At 41.2% G+C, this 16472-nt stretch overlaps 1 protein-coding gene across 4 annotated transcripts in view; it reads left to right on the top strand.

The window, feature by feature from the left end:
- The window catches only part of LOC143458921 (E3 ubiquitin-protein ligase PDZRN3-like), a 41562-nt gene extending 26037 nt beyond the window's left edge, over positions 1-15525 (top strand). For all 4 annotated transcript variants that reach the window (XM_076955830.1, XM_076955831.1, XM_076955832.1 and 1 more), the window contains exons 2-10: positions 145-413; positions 493-616; positions 2800-2901; positions 6688-6750; positions 8820-8918; positions 10567-10761; positions 11828-11944; positions 12838-12960; positions 13192-15525. In XM_076955830.1, the coding sequence (XP_076811945.1) occupies positions 145-413; positions 493-616; positions 2800-2901; positions 6688-6750; positions 8820-8918; positions 10567-10761; positions 11828-11944; positions 12838-12960; positions 13192-14835 (2736 nt within the window). In that variant the 3' untranslated portion in view covers positions 14836-15525. The remainder of the gene's footprint in view (positions 1-144; positions 414-492; positions 617-2799; positions 2902-6687; positions 6751-8819; positions 8919-10566; positions 10762-11827; positions 11945-12837; positions 12961-13191) is intronic.
- The last annotated feature ends 947 nt before the right edge of the window (positions 15526-16472 follow it).

The following is a 16472-nucleotide window of genomic DNA, read 5'->3' as shown; positions in this document are numbered from 1 at the left end:
TGGTATTCTCTCTCACACCTCGGCGGCAGTCAGTCATTAAGATCAGCATCTTAACTCGTCACCTAAATGAAATTTTCTGTCTTTTTTCTTTAAGTTTTTGACAATACTAATTGCATCTAATCACGCTTTCTTGTTGTTTTACAGGTTAACGGACAAGATCTCTCCGGAGCTTCTCACGCAGTTGCGGCGGAGGCTTTTAAAAATGCCCCTGAGCCCATCACAGTCGTCCTCCGACGAACAAACAATAAAAAGTCTTCTGAGAATCCAATATCACCGACAGCAGCAAAGAATGCTCCGGGGCCAACCACAGCATCCACGCAGACGCCAGTGAACGGATCTCACGTCTGTTTTTGCCGCTTTCTCATGGAAAACTGCAGAAGATACTCAAGCCCAGCGTGGAGCCTCATTATGAGGTTTGGCTTTGGTTTCAATGATACCATTAATGATAGCATGTTCTCGAAGTGTAATTGTTTTCTCCTGCTTCTCCTGCAGGGAACTAATGCATTACAAAAACCTAAACACGAATGGTGATTTCAATGACGTCACCAACTTAGAATCGGGTGGCGAATCATTTCCCACCGAAGACGAGGATGACGTATTCGGCATTGATTACGAGGTAACCTATAACGTAGTAAATGATTGCGTGACAACTTTTTATTGCGTTGTTATGCATTATTGATGGCGTTTGATGTTGGTTCGTTAATGTTCGACGCTCGCGTGGCGTCGGTATACTGGAAAAACGTTTTTAGTTTCGATCAACGTATGTTGTGATCCTAATAGCGCGACTTTGTACGTAAGGGTTATAACTACGTCACTCGCAACTTTGTCAGATGGAGATAATAGTCTAAACTTTAAAGCATTGGACGGCAATCTTGATGAGAAAACTGCTGATCAATCCCCAGATAAAATTCAAATTTAGTTGTGGCTAGCAAAAATAACCACTTCAAAAAGAGTTGCGGTTAATTTTTTTGTAAGTCGTCATCGACTGGATGCTAAGCGAACACTGAAAGCAGGTTTAGTGCAGGGCAAAATAAGATCTCATTTTAATAACATGGCAAAACTGGCGCCAGCATACAGTCTCAAAGAAAACCGATTTCATTCGTTTCGAGTTTCTCAAAGGGTTGCCGATAATTTCTTTCGCATTGATGTGGTAACCTTACAAGCTATAGGGCGGGCGAGTGTGATAGAAACAGCGTCGAAACAGTTTGTAATTGAGGAAGGTCGACTGATAACACGCTAAAATGCCGGTCAGCGCACGGGAAGGATATTCACAGAGTATTATATTCTTGTTTTTAGCTTGCACCGATTCACAATCGAGACTGGTTTCACAGAAACTCTTCGAGCTATTGTTCACACTTTTGTAGACAATGCGATTTGCGGGTAGTCCCTATACCATATTTGCCCTTTGAAAGGAATTAAGTAATTTTCTCATATCATAAGCGCAATGTAAGTGGATATGATTCCATTCGATCAAGGCATGCCTGTCTATCGGCAGTAGCTTTCACCGGCTTTTTTCCCATACAAATTCAGGCGCCTCTGCTGTTTTGATAATGACTGGCTCAACCCACGCCGAAGTATAACAAGCCGGGCTTCATTTCGACCTTGCATTTAACCTTAGCAAAACGCGTTTAACCCGTTGACTTGCTTGCAAGGTCGCCAAAATAGACTAACGCATCATGATGACAGCATGCATTGGCACTTCCTAGATGGAAAATATTTGAGACGATTACGTAATAAAATTCCGTTTCATGTCGGCCTAGGGTGCTGGACGTAAAGATTCAGAACTCTAAACACCTGGATATGCTTCTCAGCACAAATGGTTGTCACTCATATTTAACAATTGGTTGACAAGCGAATAACTAATCACCAAGATATGTGGGTCTCGCATTTTTCATTACCGGCCCTTTTAATACTTAGATTGGCACGTACAACAACTCCAATCGCTAGAGACAAATACTCGAAATCCATAACTGAGACGAGTATTCACATCTGTACCGCTCGCAGAAGCATGTTTTGCACGGAACTCACGAATCGCAAAATGTATGTTACCGACCAAAGTCGACAGGACTCGCACCTCTGTGCAGCGGCTTTGCCTTGGTCTAATCTTGGCCGCAAATGCCACAAATTCTGCGAGCGAATGTGATAATCAGTACGGCGCCGAAATTTTTCAATTTTGTCAAACCCTGTTTTGATGTTAGGAACGATAAGAAGTACGCGTGCTCGCCTTCGCCTAAATAATAACATAACGGGTGGGAGATCGCGTTTAAACACTTACCCTTGCAACTCCACAAAATACCGGTTTACTTCGGTATCAAGCGCAATTGGCCAGTTTATCACTAGATTTATCCACAACGCAGCGGCCGGCAATAATTCCAGACCACCTAGATAGCCACGATCCGACTTGCTATTCTACCAACGCTTGTCATGCCCATCATCGCTTTCAACATGATGAAGTGGTGGTCATTATGAATTTGCGTCAAATACAACAACTTGTATTTGCAGTAGAAACGCCTTGAAGGCCAACTACACCAATCATTAAAAGAATCGCTTGACAGGCTTTGTCTTAAACGTTCCCAAACATTCGACACCAGACTCTGTGTTTGTATGACTAAGCCTAAACCGGCCGATGGTTTGTTGCTCGACACACAGCGGGGGTGCTATGGCCCACGTTTATCGCCGAATTTAGGGCTTGTTTACACCTATATTTCAAAGTTTGATTATAAATGTCTATTTACCATACAAGCGCGTCTCTAATTGTATTCTGCTAAATTATAAAACGGGCCATCATATGTTTTCTAGGAAGTCGTCTTGAAGAGACCCATCAACCAGGACAAACTGGGCATCATGTTATGCGACCACAGGGACGCATTCAGCGGTCGTGTCAAAGTGCTTGTGAGCGAGGTATGGTGAAAAATCTATAGCTTTGCATGCTTTGTACGGGGTGCACCTTCCCCGTTGTTTGTTCGTTCCTTTATGTCACTAACTCTCGCCAAACCGCTAACTGTGTCAAAATCACTTGCGAAAAAATGTCAAAGTGCAACCACCGTGACGTACACGACGCTCATCCGATACCCTAATTGCTTGAGAAAATGCCGAGCTTTCGGAAATGCTCTTCAGCTAAGTGACATAGTATAACCCCCTTAACATGGACCGATTTTCTCCTAAAACTTTTGATCCTCACCATTACAACCCCAAATTTTGCTGCGTGTATGACGTTAAGCCAAAACTTGTTCACGAACCCTCGTAGGTACTTACGTCATAATTAGACTCGTATCTGAAAAATTTTTTGGATCAGTCGTCCGAATGCTCTTCAATGATCGGGCTTGAACTAGAGGTCTGTATTTAATTTCACATGCGGGCAACATGACCTCTGTGTATGTATATGTATTCCCAGTAAAACGAAGGTTTGTGTGAAAACAACCGCTAATCGGCCTTTCCTGCTCGCTAACAGAAGAGTTCAGCGGTGCATTACGTCGTTGTGTATCTGCGTATTGAGACAGATTTTGCGTAATCTGAGAAGCTCGGTGGATTCTAAAAAAGAAAAAAGAGGGTATTTTGATAACTGCAGCTAATTTGTGCGACTTCATTACTTGTTGCGACAATGTAACGCCATCACAGTTTAATAATTCCTTTTGTGTTAAGCGTTGTGTCGAAGGAAACCGAGACCGCGTTATTTACATAAACGTGTTTAATGTGATGACAAATCAAAACAGTTGCTCTTAAATTCACCGTGAAGTACAACAAAAGGGTGGTGGGTGCCAGTACAGCTTGCTGATGAGCAAGGGACGAAAAGCGTGTGGTCTGTCCATTTCCGGCAGGTATTTGTTCTGATGATGGCGGTTTCCCTTTGAAATGTCGATATTAAAATACTTCGGCGCGACAGATGGCGTAATAACCGTCGTTAACAAAAAGCAGAAGTCATTTTGAGTTACCCATGCTCAATTTCCGTCGATTCGTGCGGCATTCAGCGCGACAGTAGTTCACCAGATTGTCATTTAACTGCTTCATCGAGCATCGACTAAGACAAGACTGCGTCGCAGCAGTCGTAGCTACTTGACCCGACACAAAAGTCGGTGCAATTGGATACGCTAATTTGCAATGAGATATTGCGGAAAGCATAACATCGCATGCGAAAATCGCCACTGCATTGCCGTAGATAGAGATCTCGGCTGGTCACAGCCAAAAACCGGCGTGAATGGTATCAATTTTAAACTGTGTATTTTCACTCCGGCCGCGTATGATTTTGTGTTGGGCTTGCGATACATCATTCAAATCTCTAAGAGTATATTGTGCGGTTCGAATTAACGTCAGCTTAACCGTGATTGAGCGACCTCGACTGTTTGAAAGAAGCAAAGTGTGTTTAGCGTTCAGCGTCCAGCTTCGTCATGTCTGTAAATGGTATCGCTTTATTGCCACCATCTTTCACACAAAAAGTATGCCCAATAATAGTCCAATTTCTTGCACGTTTACTTCGTGTCCCATGCGTTTGCGACTGACTGACTCTAGGTCGACTTGAACAATGACGGTTTAAGTCAATTTCGAATATTAGCCTATCACTCAGCCCGACTTTTTGTTCGAAGCCCGGCTTCTTTCAGCACTTGATACAGACCGAAACGACTGGCGTCAAAGCCCTACCGCTGAAGCATTAAAATTATCCCCGTTTTTTTGGTCGTCTTCCGAAAAAGCAGGTCTAAAAACGGATATTAGACTGACATCCTTTTGGTAAAATTTACTCAATTGGCCACCAGGCAAATACCATGCTCATCCTGTATGTGGCTACCGGTCGCGCAACCCAATTATATTTACCTATCATATTAATACGTGGGTGTACGTATATTGCCCTTCAATCATAACGTATAATTGCATTTTTCAATAAGTATGGTAGCAACTTTATATCACTTTATAAAAGGGCACAAGTTTTTCGATCGTTTGCCTTTTCGTGTGCGAACCGTGTTCAATATTAGACATCTCATGTCATGTCCATAAAAGGCATAAGTCACTTTCTGCACCAGCGCCCAGTACTTCAGAAGTGCACATCTTAATACAGGCAGCGACCTTGGTGGTATGTTACATTAAAAGCAACACGCATACACACCCAGACTGCGTTCTCATAATTCTACGTAAACGATCGATGATAACCGATTATGTAAATAACAACACGAGTAAAGCCCCATGTTTTCACCCTTCTTTCAGCAACGCACGAAGCTCGCTCCAAAACCCAAGGCGTATAACATAAGCATTTTGCCCGTAAACTATACTCGTGGCGTTTATTTGATATGTTTTGCCGAGCTTTTCTTACATCGATTACGACCAAGATGACGTTTTTTCGTAGTTGTTTTTCTAATAAGGGTGTATATTTGCCATGGCTCGTAGTAGAAAAATATTATTCCAAAACGATATGAATAGGTGCCAATCACGTCAATCAAACTTGTTTGATTTTCACAATATTACGTCATTTTTCTCTTGACAGCAACAACTCGGCGTAACTAGCAAATGGCAAACAGTTTTTTCAAAAATTGTCCACATGTAGAGAAACAAATTGTAAAAATAAGCATGAAAGTCGTTGCAATAACAATTCCGCTTTCTTCTAATGCGATGGATTTGAACGAAATGGCTGAGAAAATTTTTCGGCGCTATATCATAATTGTGTTTGTAGTTTACGCAGAGCTTTATCCTTCCAATGGAAACCATGCAAGTCCATAAGCGTTTGAGCGTTGAAACAATCTATATATTCGTAGCAAAATGCTTCTCTGATCCCACGATTTGAAAGCAAAACACCTTGACGGATAATTTGACGTTACCACAAACATATCGGCGGTTTCAATTATGTCAGGTTTTATGAGTAAACTGGTAAAACGATTCGATTGTTTAACTACGTTATGCTAGGCTGGCAGCGTGGTAATGCTCGAGTTGAGAAAAATTAAAATTCGCAGAATGTCCGGTCGCGAGTGCTTGCTTTGTTTTCACATAGTTTGCGTTACGCTCGTTTTGCAAAATATTCCAGCGCCTCACTTGATAAATAGAATCCAACAAGTACACACGCTATTATGGATCCCTTTAAAAGCGATCATCGTTGTCTTACATGTGAGAAAACGAAAGTTGGGGCTCTACGGGTAGAAACAATTAGTATACGAATATGTCTGGCTTTGTCTTGATAGATTCCTGGCATAGGCAATTAACTCGTCATTTAGCGTCACGTAGCGTCGAGTAAACATATCAAATATCGAATTGTGAACAGATTTTAAATCACCGATCGGAATAGCTATAGTTTCGCACTGCTTTGTCTGGCGTCAGTTTACAATACAAGAATGCACATGTACGAATTCGAATCGGGCATTAACCCTTTTTAGACCAGGATTTGATGCAGGTTTTAACCGTGCTTGTAAAAGCAAACCGGAAAATTTCCGCTTTGACGTTTGTGTTCAGGTCAAAGGAACACACACAGAGCAAAAATAATCTTCATAGTGTTAACGGCGATAATCAACGTTGATCGTCGGCTATCTTCGCTTGGAAGCGATAACATTGTTATTGGTTGCTTCACCTGCCACACGGCAGACTTTGCTAAACTAGCATAAATCTTACCTAACGAATCGCCAAACTGCTGTGTGTGATTTTCACAATTAATTACGTAAGCGATGTAAGTACTTGTATCTCGAGTGTTAACGTCATCATCATTTTCGTCAACAGGTCGCTCCGGACTCCGTTGCGGCCAGATGTCAGAAGATCCGTGAAGGAGACCAAATAGTGAAGGTATATAACGAGCAGCTTGAAATTGAAATACTATCCATATAATTGATTTATCATGCGCGAGAGATAATTTTATTTTTCGTGATATCCGCTTTCCTTATACCGTTAAGAAATATTCACATTTTGACACCCACATTAAAAGTACCAGGCGCAAAATTTTATAATGGGGACACTCCCAAATACTTTTCTGTAATTTTGTTTCAAAATACATAGAGTCGGCATTGAACATAAGCCATATAAATTGCTTAAACACGTTTAAATGGCAAACTATAAAAAGCAAAGAAACGAACAGGGGTAACATGCCCCGGACACCAGCATTATGTTTATGTAATAAACGACGACATGCCTGGCTTGGTAGTAGCATGCGTTGGCATAATTAGTTGCTCATAGTACAATAAGTACATGTTATATAAACAGCACTGCTTCTAGACGTCAGTCATTGCTTTTGGTTACACGCTTGCTGCGTCGGAAAGTTTTACGTAAACCTCGCAACAATCGGATTTCAGGCGACAGAATTACAGCCCGAGCATAAAAACGAGTTAAAAGTTAAAACCAGCTTTAAGCTGCCTTCATTGTCCATCGGCTTGCACACACACACTGACCACTAAATCGTCGTATCTGCGATCATTCGTGATGTCACATAAAAATCTGTAAAAGGTTTTGAAGGTAACGACTGTCGCCTGGATTAGGCCGTCTTGTTTTAACAACAAGATCAAACGTACACTGACTACTGCCTCCCGTCAGATGCGAAACGGACTTCCATAATCGCCCATCACTCAGTTAAGCAATCGATCGTACACTCGGTAGCTCGCATTCGTTTGATTTTGGCCATTTCACTGAGGTTGATGAAAAGCTCACATGTTTTTGAGCTGATAATTCATTGCTAGATATCAGCAGCTGATGACTAATAGGGTGCAGCCAACACAAACCATTGCTTGTGAATCGAATAGCGGCGCGTTTTCCCTTTTGTTGCGTGTAATTCGTTTCAACATTACGTTGTTGTTTTCTTTCTAAATTTAGGCCTGACGTTATTAGCAATAGTACGAATCTGAGAGTTAAGACAAATTGCCGCCTAGAAACCTTTTTCTTGAGCGTTTCTTTTTGATCCCGTATAAACTTTTGGTGTATTGGTCTGATGGCATTCTAAACCACTTTTGCACGATTTCGTTTCCGCCTTTGTGAAACCACCAGTTAATCTGCTTTGTACTGTAGTTCAGTGTTGAATCCGCGGCTGGACGTAGTAATCTAGGAATGACTCTATCCGTTTCCAATAAATATTATTGAACTTCGTAAAGTTCAGGTCATGTTTTCGTTTAATGCTGGACGTGGCGTCACATTGCTGTGAAGTAATCGTCTCTTTTATCTTGTTCATTTAAGTTTATCTAAACCAATAGCGTATTAAGAATCTATTTATTTTGGGTACTGGCAAAAGATATCGCCAAAAGGCATCAACTCGCTTTGGAAGCAACATGCTGTATTTTATGGAATTATGACGTAGTAACTTTGTGGTTAGGTGCTGATTATGATGTCGATGCCATTACTGGATTTGTTTGGGCGCATTGCTGTTAACTGCATTTAGCAGAAATAGGTTGTAGGTCCATGATTCACACCGTCTTTATCTGCTTTACTTTTTGCAACAAACCTTAAAAATTGGCAAAAACCAAACCCAGAAAGTTTTAAAACTAATTTAAATTTTTAGCAGCCATCGGATTTAATCCGGAAAGTACTTTGTAGGTTTGTCAATGTTGTTCGCGATGCTTTGTTTAGCAGCCTCACGTTTTTGTCCTCCGAATTCGCTTTAGTGGTTTATCTTATTGTTTAATCAACTTTCAGTGAAATGTTGATATTTACCAGACCGACGGTTGTGAACCTTGTCGCCTCACATAGCTTGTCGTGTAGTTACGCTGCACGGTCTCCAAGTAATACCTATCATTAAGAAAGCAGATAGTTCTAATTAATATTAAATGGTTTGAATTGTATCCACCTGTATATAGGATTCACGCCCTGTATAATCTTTATCGTTCGAAATGAAAAAGAAATAATATTAGCAAGAAGATCCTTTTTTTCTCCAGATAAACGGATCTCCAGTCAACTGCATGAATGAAGCTTCCCGGATCCTCCTTAAGGACACTTCTTCCATCTCATTTATCATCGGACATCCACATCTTCTGGTAAGAAACAAATATTTCGGGTTGATAGAATTATGGAAGAGGATTTGCATCAAAGCTATTTTTGAAGTCTAATGTTTGATTTGATTTCTGCAAGCTGCTTATATGATGAAAAGGTCCAAAAACAGTGTCAAATTTGGGGCCGGCTTAGTTTATTTTTACATTATTTGAAAGCCGATTATGTCAATCGATCGATGATAGGGTCGCGTAAGAGTTTATATTGTAAACCAGTCGATTGCTGTGATGTAAGACTTTGCAAAATTCGCAACATCTGGATTTGCTTGCTTTTACTCGCGGGACTAAAGGCGATGGAACACGGATTAAGACGTTTCTTTTTCTTTTCTCCTCGGGGACGTCGCTGTGTTGGTGTTCGTTTATCTCGTTAGCACTTCTGAGCTGGTTAAAATTTCGTCGCAAGCCCCCTGTGGAATCTGCTGGTTGATATACCTACCCCCCGTGGGCTCTACCGCCCATTAAAGTATTAAGCTTCGATGACTAACGCAAAAAAGTGGGAAAACGGAATGGGAGCTTGTTGTAGCAACAATCGAACGTTCAACGGGATGCGTAAGCCAACCTCCTTATTCAAAACTGTTAAAATAACAAGTCAGTCCAGGAAAAGCGAATCCAATAAACGTGCCACTGTGTAAACTTTGGAAGCGAAGAGGACACTTTCTGTCTAAACATAAACAAAGCAATTAAGTTGGACGCACAGATTGAGTTCGAAAACACAAATACTGTCAAGGGCCGTTAAGTGACATAGGAAATTGCTGCAGATTTAGACGTATAGGATCGTTTTTGTAGTGTGCCGCGCTAACAAGTAACGGTAAAACAGCTGTTTTTTTCATTCACGGCGTCCACACTTGGTCCAAAAGAGAACAGAGAACGTTGTAGCCAACTGCAAATAATATATTCCTTTTCGGCGATATACACATAACTAAACCATGTTTACTCTGGGGCCCCTTTAAACGTGTCGTGTAACTTATTGCGTCACCAGCGCAAAATACACGGCCTGAACGTATTCATTGGGTTTTGATGGAAAGATTTTGACAAGATAGTCAACATATCCTACCTCTTCAGAGCTACCGGCGTCGCCAAACTGCCTGCGATGACAGTTCAAAATATCCTCCGGTTTGTACTACGTCGGGGTGTTTTTCAAAACACACATGCGCAGTCTAACTGATGACGTGCGATTGGAACGGTTCAGGGTGTTTCCATTGACGATCATTCTTTCACCATTTGAATGAATATTCATCTAATTTTTTTCAACATTAGTCAAAGTTATGTGATCGTTGCGGCATTAGACGTGTTTACCAAAGGTTAGCTGAAATCTGAAGGTTTTTGCTATTATGTCATTGAACCAGAAGGCGTTGTAGCATCAAACGGAATAATTTGCATGCAAACAGGCTTGAAAAACGAGACCATTCGGCTACCGCTGTACAGTATGTCGTAGTGGAATTGGGATAAACGTCGGAATAAAATTTCGGAACAAGTTCAGTCTGGGAACACATGCACATTATGCCAAATCAAATTCAACAGCTATAAGATCTTGGCCATCACATGACACATCGCCAGATGATTTTATAACTAATAATTATTTAGTTCTAAATCAAAATTAAAGTTTTGTTGCAAAAATCATTCTTTTCACTTGCAGAACGAAGAAACTTGGGCTGGGGATGATCACGTGACTTTTAACGAAAGTCTTGAAGGCGATGACGTTCTTCGTGATGTCACTAACTATTCGCATGACGAAAACAGGATTACGACGTCCGACGAATCACGTTCGCGGTTGCTCGGTTACCGCAACCGCGACGAATGTGTTGACTTTGGCAAGATGGCATCTCAGAAGGTAGGCATGGCTGTGTTGTTGGGTTTTCTAGGCTCACACACGGACGTGGATAAACATATTTTCATCCAATCCGTCTTGTTTTTGTTTACAATGCATAAGATTCGAACCGCACGGCGTCTGATTCAATTTATTTTTGTTATAATACAGGCTCGTTTACATACAAACGTTCACATGCGCGAGTGTGTATGTATGAATTTCTGATAAGCATAAGGTGTTGTCTAAGCGAGCGCTAATCATGTGTGGCCTGTTTTCTTACTTAAGTTTCTTTGGCGTCACAAAACTTAGACTAAGACAGTGTCGTTTTTGTTTACTATTTACATGAAGCGCCTTTCGCGCGTTCAAGGCCGCTCTTTAATTAGGCGATGGGCTCATTATTGATAGGCATATAAGTCGGTGAAATCCTAAATAAATCAGATATCCAATCTACTGATCAAAGACGCACGGCCTTGTTATAGTCAATAAACGTATTCGATGACAGCAAGATGCTTTTGACCACGGTTGCCGGGTTACAAGACACGATTCATAGACAAACTTGTCTTGCTTTTTACGATTAAACTTCGGCGCCTTGTAACGCATACTTGCATATATTAACGCTGTCTCACGGCGTTAATCCGGTCAAAACGAAATTAGATTTGACCGAAAATTAAGACTGTTTTTGCCGAGATATTTCGTACGGTGGTTTGTCATCTCTGCTTAATCCCACTTTCAAGATTATGATAAACTTTAAATTACATTTCAAAAGAATCTTAATTCGCCTTGTACTCCTTCTTGACTTGGTCAAAGTATGGCGAATGCTATCGCGAGAAAATTGCATAAACAATTATGTGACTTGGTACCTTGGTGTATATCAACTATAGCCGTTAATAACACGCGTTCAACTGGTGCAAAAATTTGTATTTTGTAATAGAAATTTGAGTTGCAATGAATAACCTAGTCAAAAGTCATCAATAATTTTATCGTTCAAATATTCCACAACATTTGTTTTAAAAACTGATGTTTTCCTAGAAATTTTCTTGAGCCGCATCTCGGAAACTGACAGGGTTTTAACAATTTTTATCTTTTACAGATGAAATGCGATAAGAACGGAACAACAGAGAGCGGACTTTCCAATATTTCCACCAGCAGTGGCAGCCAAACTGAGAAAGACAGCGGGATCGGCCGAACCATCGACAGCACGACACAAGTATGTTTCCGAATGTCGTTTTGTTTGGAACTTTTTCACAACGCTGAGTGTGTATATATTTCAAAAATGAGAGCCTTGCGCTTTTCTTTTTTGTTTGTGGGGAAATTTTGACGGCCTATTGAGACGTTTTACCCCTCCGTTTTGTAATGTCTATTTTTGTGTATTGCGTGTTTCCGCATTGCACCTAAAAGTGGGTAATATCGGGATCACAATTCCGTCGGCCGCTCGAAATGCCTCCCACGTTAATTAGTAGGCACTCTTTCCATCACTCCGCCGTAGATACGGTATAATATAAACACTTTACCCAGTCTACATAAAGCTCTAAACAAAGGCGGCCCTTGACGAACGATTTCGAAAGAGAGTTGTTCGAGCATCCGGCTTATTACGTCATAAAACTTTCATCTTTCTTTAAACAGTCGAACAATAACTGTTTAAAATGTGCAGCGAACTCTAACGCACTTCTGGCCACTAATCTCTTCTCGACACGTTTACTCACCTGCCGCCCAGCTCAGGCCCAACTATTCTCGCCATAGTTTGACAGAAAGGTTCCCATGGCTTTGAGTTCGAATTTCTGTCAGTCAAACGTCTAACAAGGACTTATATGAAACGCCCGTGTTTACTTACCCTTGTAACGGTTCAATGTTTTGTTTCTTGGGCGTCCTTTGACCACTCCAGCGTTTAACATCCAAGCCAAGGTCACGGTAGATTACATCTTAATGACGTCATAGTCGAGCTGCGCGAATATTTTGTTGCCAAGTCTGATTTATTTCTTGAAACTAGTGATGTAACAGATCAAGATAAACCGTGATTTCCATAACGTTCGTGAAGTTATAAATGATCGAGACGTTATTTAACTCATCTACGAACACATGTAAACGAAATTGTTTTTACAGAGTACCATGGATAACATCACCGAAACTACCAGAACAGACAGCAGAAGTTTCTGCACTGACTCTAGTCGTGGGAGTTCAGCCTCTCACTCCTTGGCAAGAGAATTTACCTATGTTCAACCCGAGGTGAGATTTTCCGCAAACCTTGACTAGTTGTTGTATCGACTTGTTTACTACGATTTTGTCAATAACTGGATTATCTAAAAGTGTAACCAGATTTCTCATGAATCATAATCTTGGTCGATTGCCCCCGATCATAGCCGCTTAATCCTGTGTACCGAGTTTGATACTATAGGTAATCTGAATCACGCTTGCTTACCAACTTGTACGTAAACTGTGTTTGTTTGTTCATTTCAGGATTATCGTCAATGCAAGAAACGTGCGTCACCGGCACAGCGAAGCTCAAGCGCCGAGTGTTCGGGAGATTCGATCGAGAGAACCGATACCAACGCGCGCAACACCGAACTTTATCGACTAAATGAGGCGATCGAAAACTTAGAATTAGAAGATGCGTTGAAACCCTCCGCGATAACCAGATTCGAATCTTTTGAAAAAGAAGATGACATTGTTAGTCCTTGGGTGAAGATTGCCCGACAGGACTATGAGGATAAAATCCGGCAGTTACAAACCAGCGGTGACCTCCGTAATCTTCATCCCGCTATGAATCAGGGTGATGTTGGAGACATGAACATTGTCATGGCTGCAATTTCTGCCTCCAGGAGTCCCAGCATCACCACGGACAACACCTCCTCTGCCTACAGCACTGGAGAGAGTTTTAGAAGCTCAAGCACGGCCAGTGCTCCTCGACTTGGCAACGAACTCATGACTCCGCCCCTCTCACCTGGTCAGAAGCAATCCCAGAATGAGTTCATATTACCATCAAACGCCAAAAGTGATTGGAATCCTTCCAGCGTCACCATGACGTATTACGTGAGCAGTGATGCAAATAGCGACGGGGAAGGACCCGCTTGCTATCTTACGCATAACGAAGGCAGCGAATCTGAAGGTTTCGAGGACGCGGGTTTGGAGTTCAGCAGTTCCATGTTTACGTCAGTTCACAACGAGTCTATCAAACCTGTACCCCTACCCCGAATCCTGCACCCCCCTTATGAAGCTACTGGTTTCATGTCACATTCCCTAACTGCTTCCACAAAAGAGCTGTGCAAAGCCGCCGCCGCTGTCGCCCAAACACGACGCCACAGCATGAATCCCGAACTACACAAAGTTCATGTCAAAGCCAACCCTACTGAGTTGTTTGGGAGACGTTCTGTTAATCGTAAATCCCCTTCTAGAAGACGATCGAACTCCATCGGTACAATCGGCGACTCGAGTAGCAAAGATCGCTCTGAAAGTGAAACAGTGATCGCTGCTAACAGTCGGACTTCATTTCCACGAGAGGGCAGTCCGGTGGCAGCATACAACTCCCATGCTCGTAGGGCTTCAACCGGTTCAAGAAAGACCCAAGCCAAACTTGCTGGAAGACGGACTCAGAATAATTATGAATCGACCGTTCAAGACAAGGAAGAGAACACAAGCGGTACCGGAGACGGTAGCTCAAATGGAGACGTTCAAATGGAATGGAAGGTTCGTGTTAGTAAAGACGGTACCCGGTACATCACCAAGCGTCCGGTAAGGGAAAAGGTTCTTCGTAACCGGGAAAAGCGGTTGCTAGCCGAACGCTGCATGACAACTGACGATGACATCACCGAACTTAAATTGGGACGCCATTGGTCTCGTGATGAACGTAAACGCCACTTGAGGCACGCCAGAGAGAAAAGGCGCCGTCGGGACTTTATGCAACGCTGCCGTCTGGAGGTGCTTAACGAAAACACGCCGGCTGACGGCGAAATCGTTGAACTGAGTCACAAGAAAATGAGCAAACAAAAGCATAAACGCATGTTGCTAGACAGCTTCGTCACTGTGCAAGAGATTCTCGCTCACGGCGATCGTTCGTCGGGGGTCACGAAACTAAACCCACTTTTGAGTGTGACGTATATTTAATTTTCACTAGAGAAGATCTTCCATGAACCCCCATACTTTAACCAGTGATGCAGTATGTGGATCCAGGAGCACGTAAAGAAGCGGAGTGCTTCCTATGAGAACCGGGGTGGTTTTTGGGCACAACGTTGGTGATAAATTGAGCAAAAAAATTTATAAACTTTGCCATTCTGTCAGCGACTACAAAGTTATAATGGTATTGGATGTTGTCTTAAGTTCCACATTAAAAGTCAATCTAAAGATTTAAGAGGTACTTGTATTGTTGCTATTATACACTGATACTATCGTTGAAATCTCTATGATCTTTTATCTTGACAAAAATGATTGTCTACTTCCAGTTGTAATTATCTTTCATTTAGTAAACGTTTATTAATTTATTTTGTTGCATTATGTTTATTTGTGAAAAAATAACCGCGTTACGTTTTATTAACGCTATATGGTGAGCATGTCGCAAGAGTCGTGCGTTTTTGCTATTCTAATTTGCCAGTTATTTGTGCTCCCGTTGTTATTTTTCATCTTTTTTTCCAACCTATACGCGAAGTCGAACCCTTTTCAGTTATTCTTTACTATTTCTCTTTTGATTTTGTTATTGTCAGACAATATTGCGAATAAAAATAGCTTAATACCTTCAGTTTATTCCCGAGATCTGTATATTGTGACGTGTTGTTTCCCTAATAAAATTTGTTGAATCAGCTCTCAGACTCGTTTTTTGAAAGATATGTCACTTTAAATGTGGCAGCTGATAGCTTCAAGTTTACCGCTTTAGACACATGTAAGTTATGCCTAATTTGAGATAGAGTTAAGAATTACAGTATACTAAAGTGAAGAGTGAGCTGAAGTTTAATTAAATAAATAGGAATTGACAAATTAATTTTAATTTCTTTTTAAATGTTGATAAAATAAGGCATAACTTGGGCCTCAGCCTTGAAAAGCGATGGTGCTCGACCAAATATATTCAAAATTTACGTTGTTTGAATATTAATCATTAAATAGCGGTCTACAGTAACTAGAAAATTTGGAGATTGCACTGCGGCTGGAAACATATATTTCATTTTATGATTTTATTCTTTTCGTTTTGGATAGCACTTGCACCACTTGCACTCAAACGTTTTATGAAGTGACCTATTCCATTGAGGTGTCATAATTTGATGATTTCATCTAAAATAGGTAGATTTTATCAGACTTGAAAAGTTGAATGGCTTAGGTGCAGGAACGCCGTGTCCATGGTGCTCGGGAATTGGAGCCCTCTCTCCCAAGAGGTACATTCTAATTTCTTTGATGTATAAGTTAGTTAAGTGTAACGTGCAATCAGGCCGATTTAGGTTTATGGCATACACAATTTACTATAATTTGGAATAAAAATCAGAAAAAAAAGATTTTTCATAGTTTAACACAGAGGTTCCCAACTATTTTAGGCTCACGGCACCCTACAAAAGAGAAAACAGAAAAACGCACCTCGTTTTGCAATGAACGGTCATTGGCTTCGACTGCAGCAGGTTGTTAGTTCAAAAAAGTTTGCTAGTTGTGCCATTAGGAAAGGCACTTACTTAGAAGTTACACATTGGCAAATCAACATAACATAAACAACACAGACATTTTACTTGGAGTTTGAATGTTACTTTGAAAATGCATGTTTAACA

The sequence above is a fragment of the Clavelina lepadiformis genome, chromosome 5, assembly GCF_947623445.1.
Source record: "Clavelina lepadiformis chromosome 5, kaClaLepa1.1, whole genome shotgun sequence".
Taxonomy (NCBI): domain Eukaryota; kingdom Metazoa; phylum Chordata; class Ascidiacea; order Aplousobranchia; family Clavelinidae; genus Clavelina; species Clavelina lepadiformis.
The sequence above is the reverse complement of the archived record's forward strand: the minus strand, read 5'-3'. Positions and strand labels throughout refer to the sequence as shown.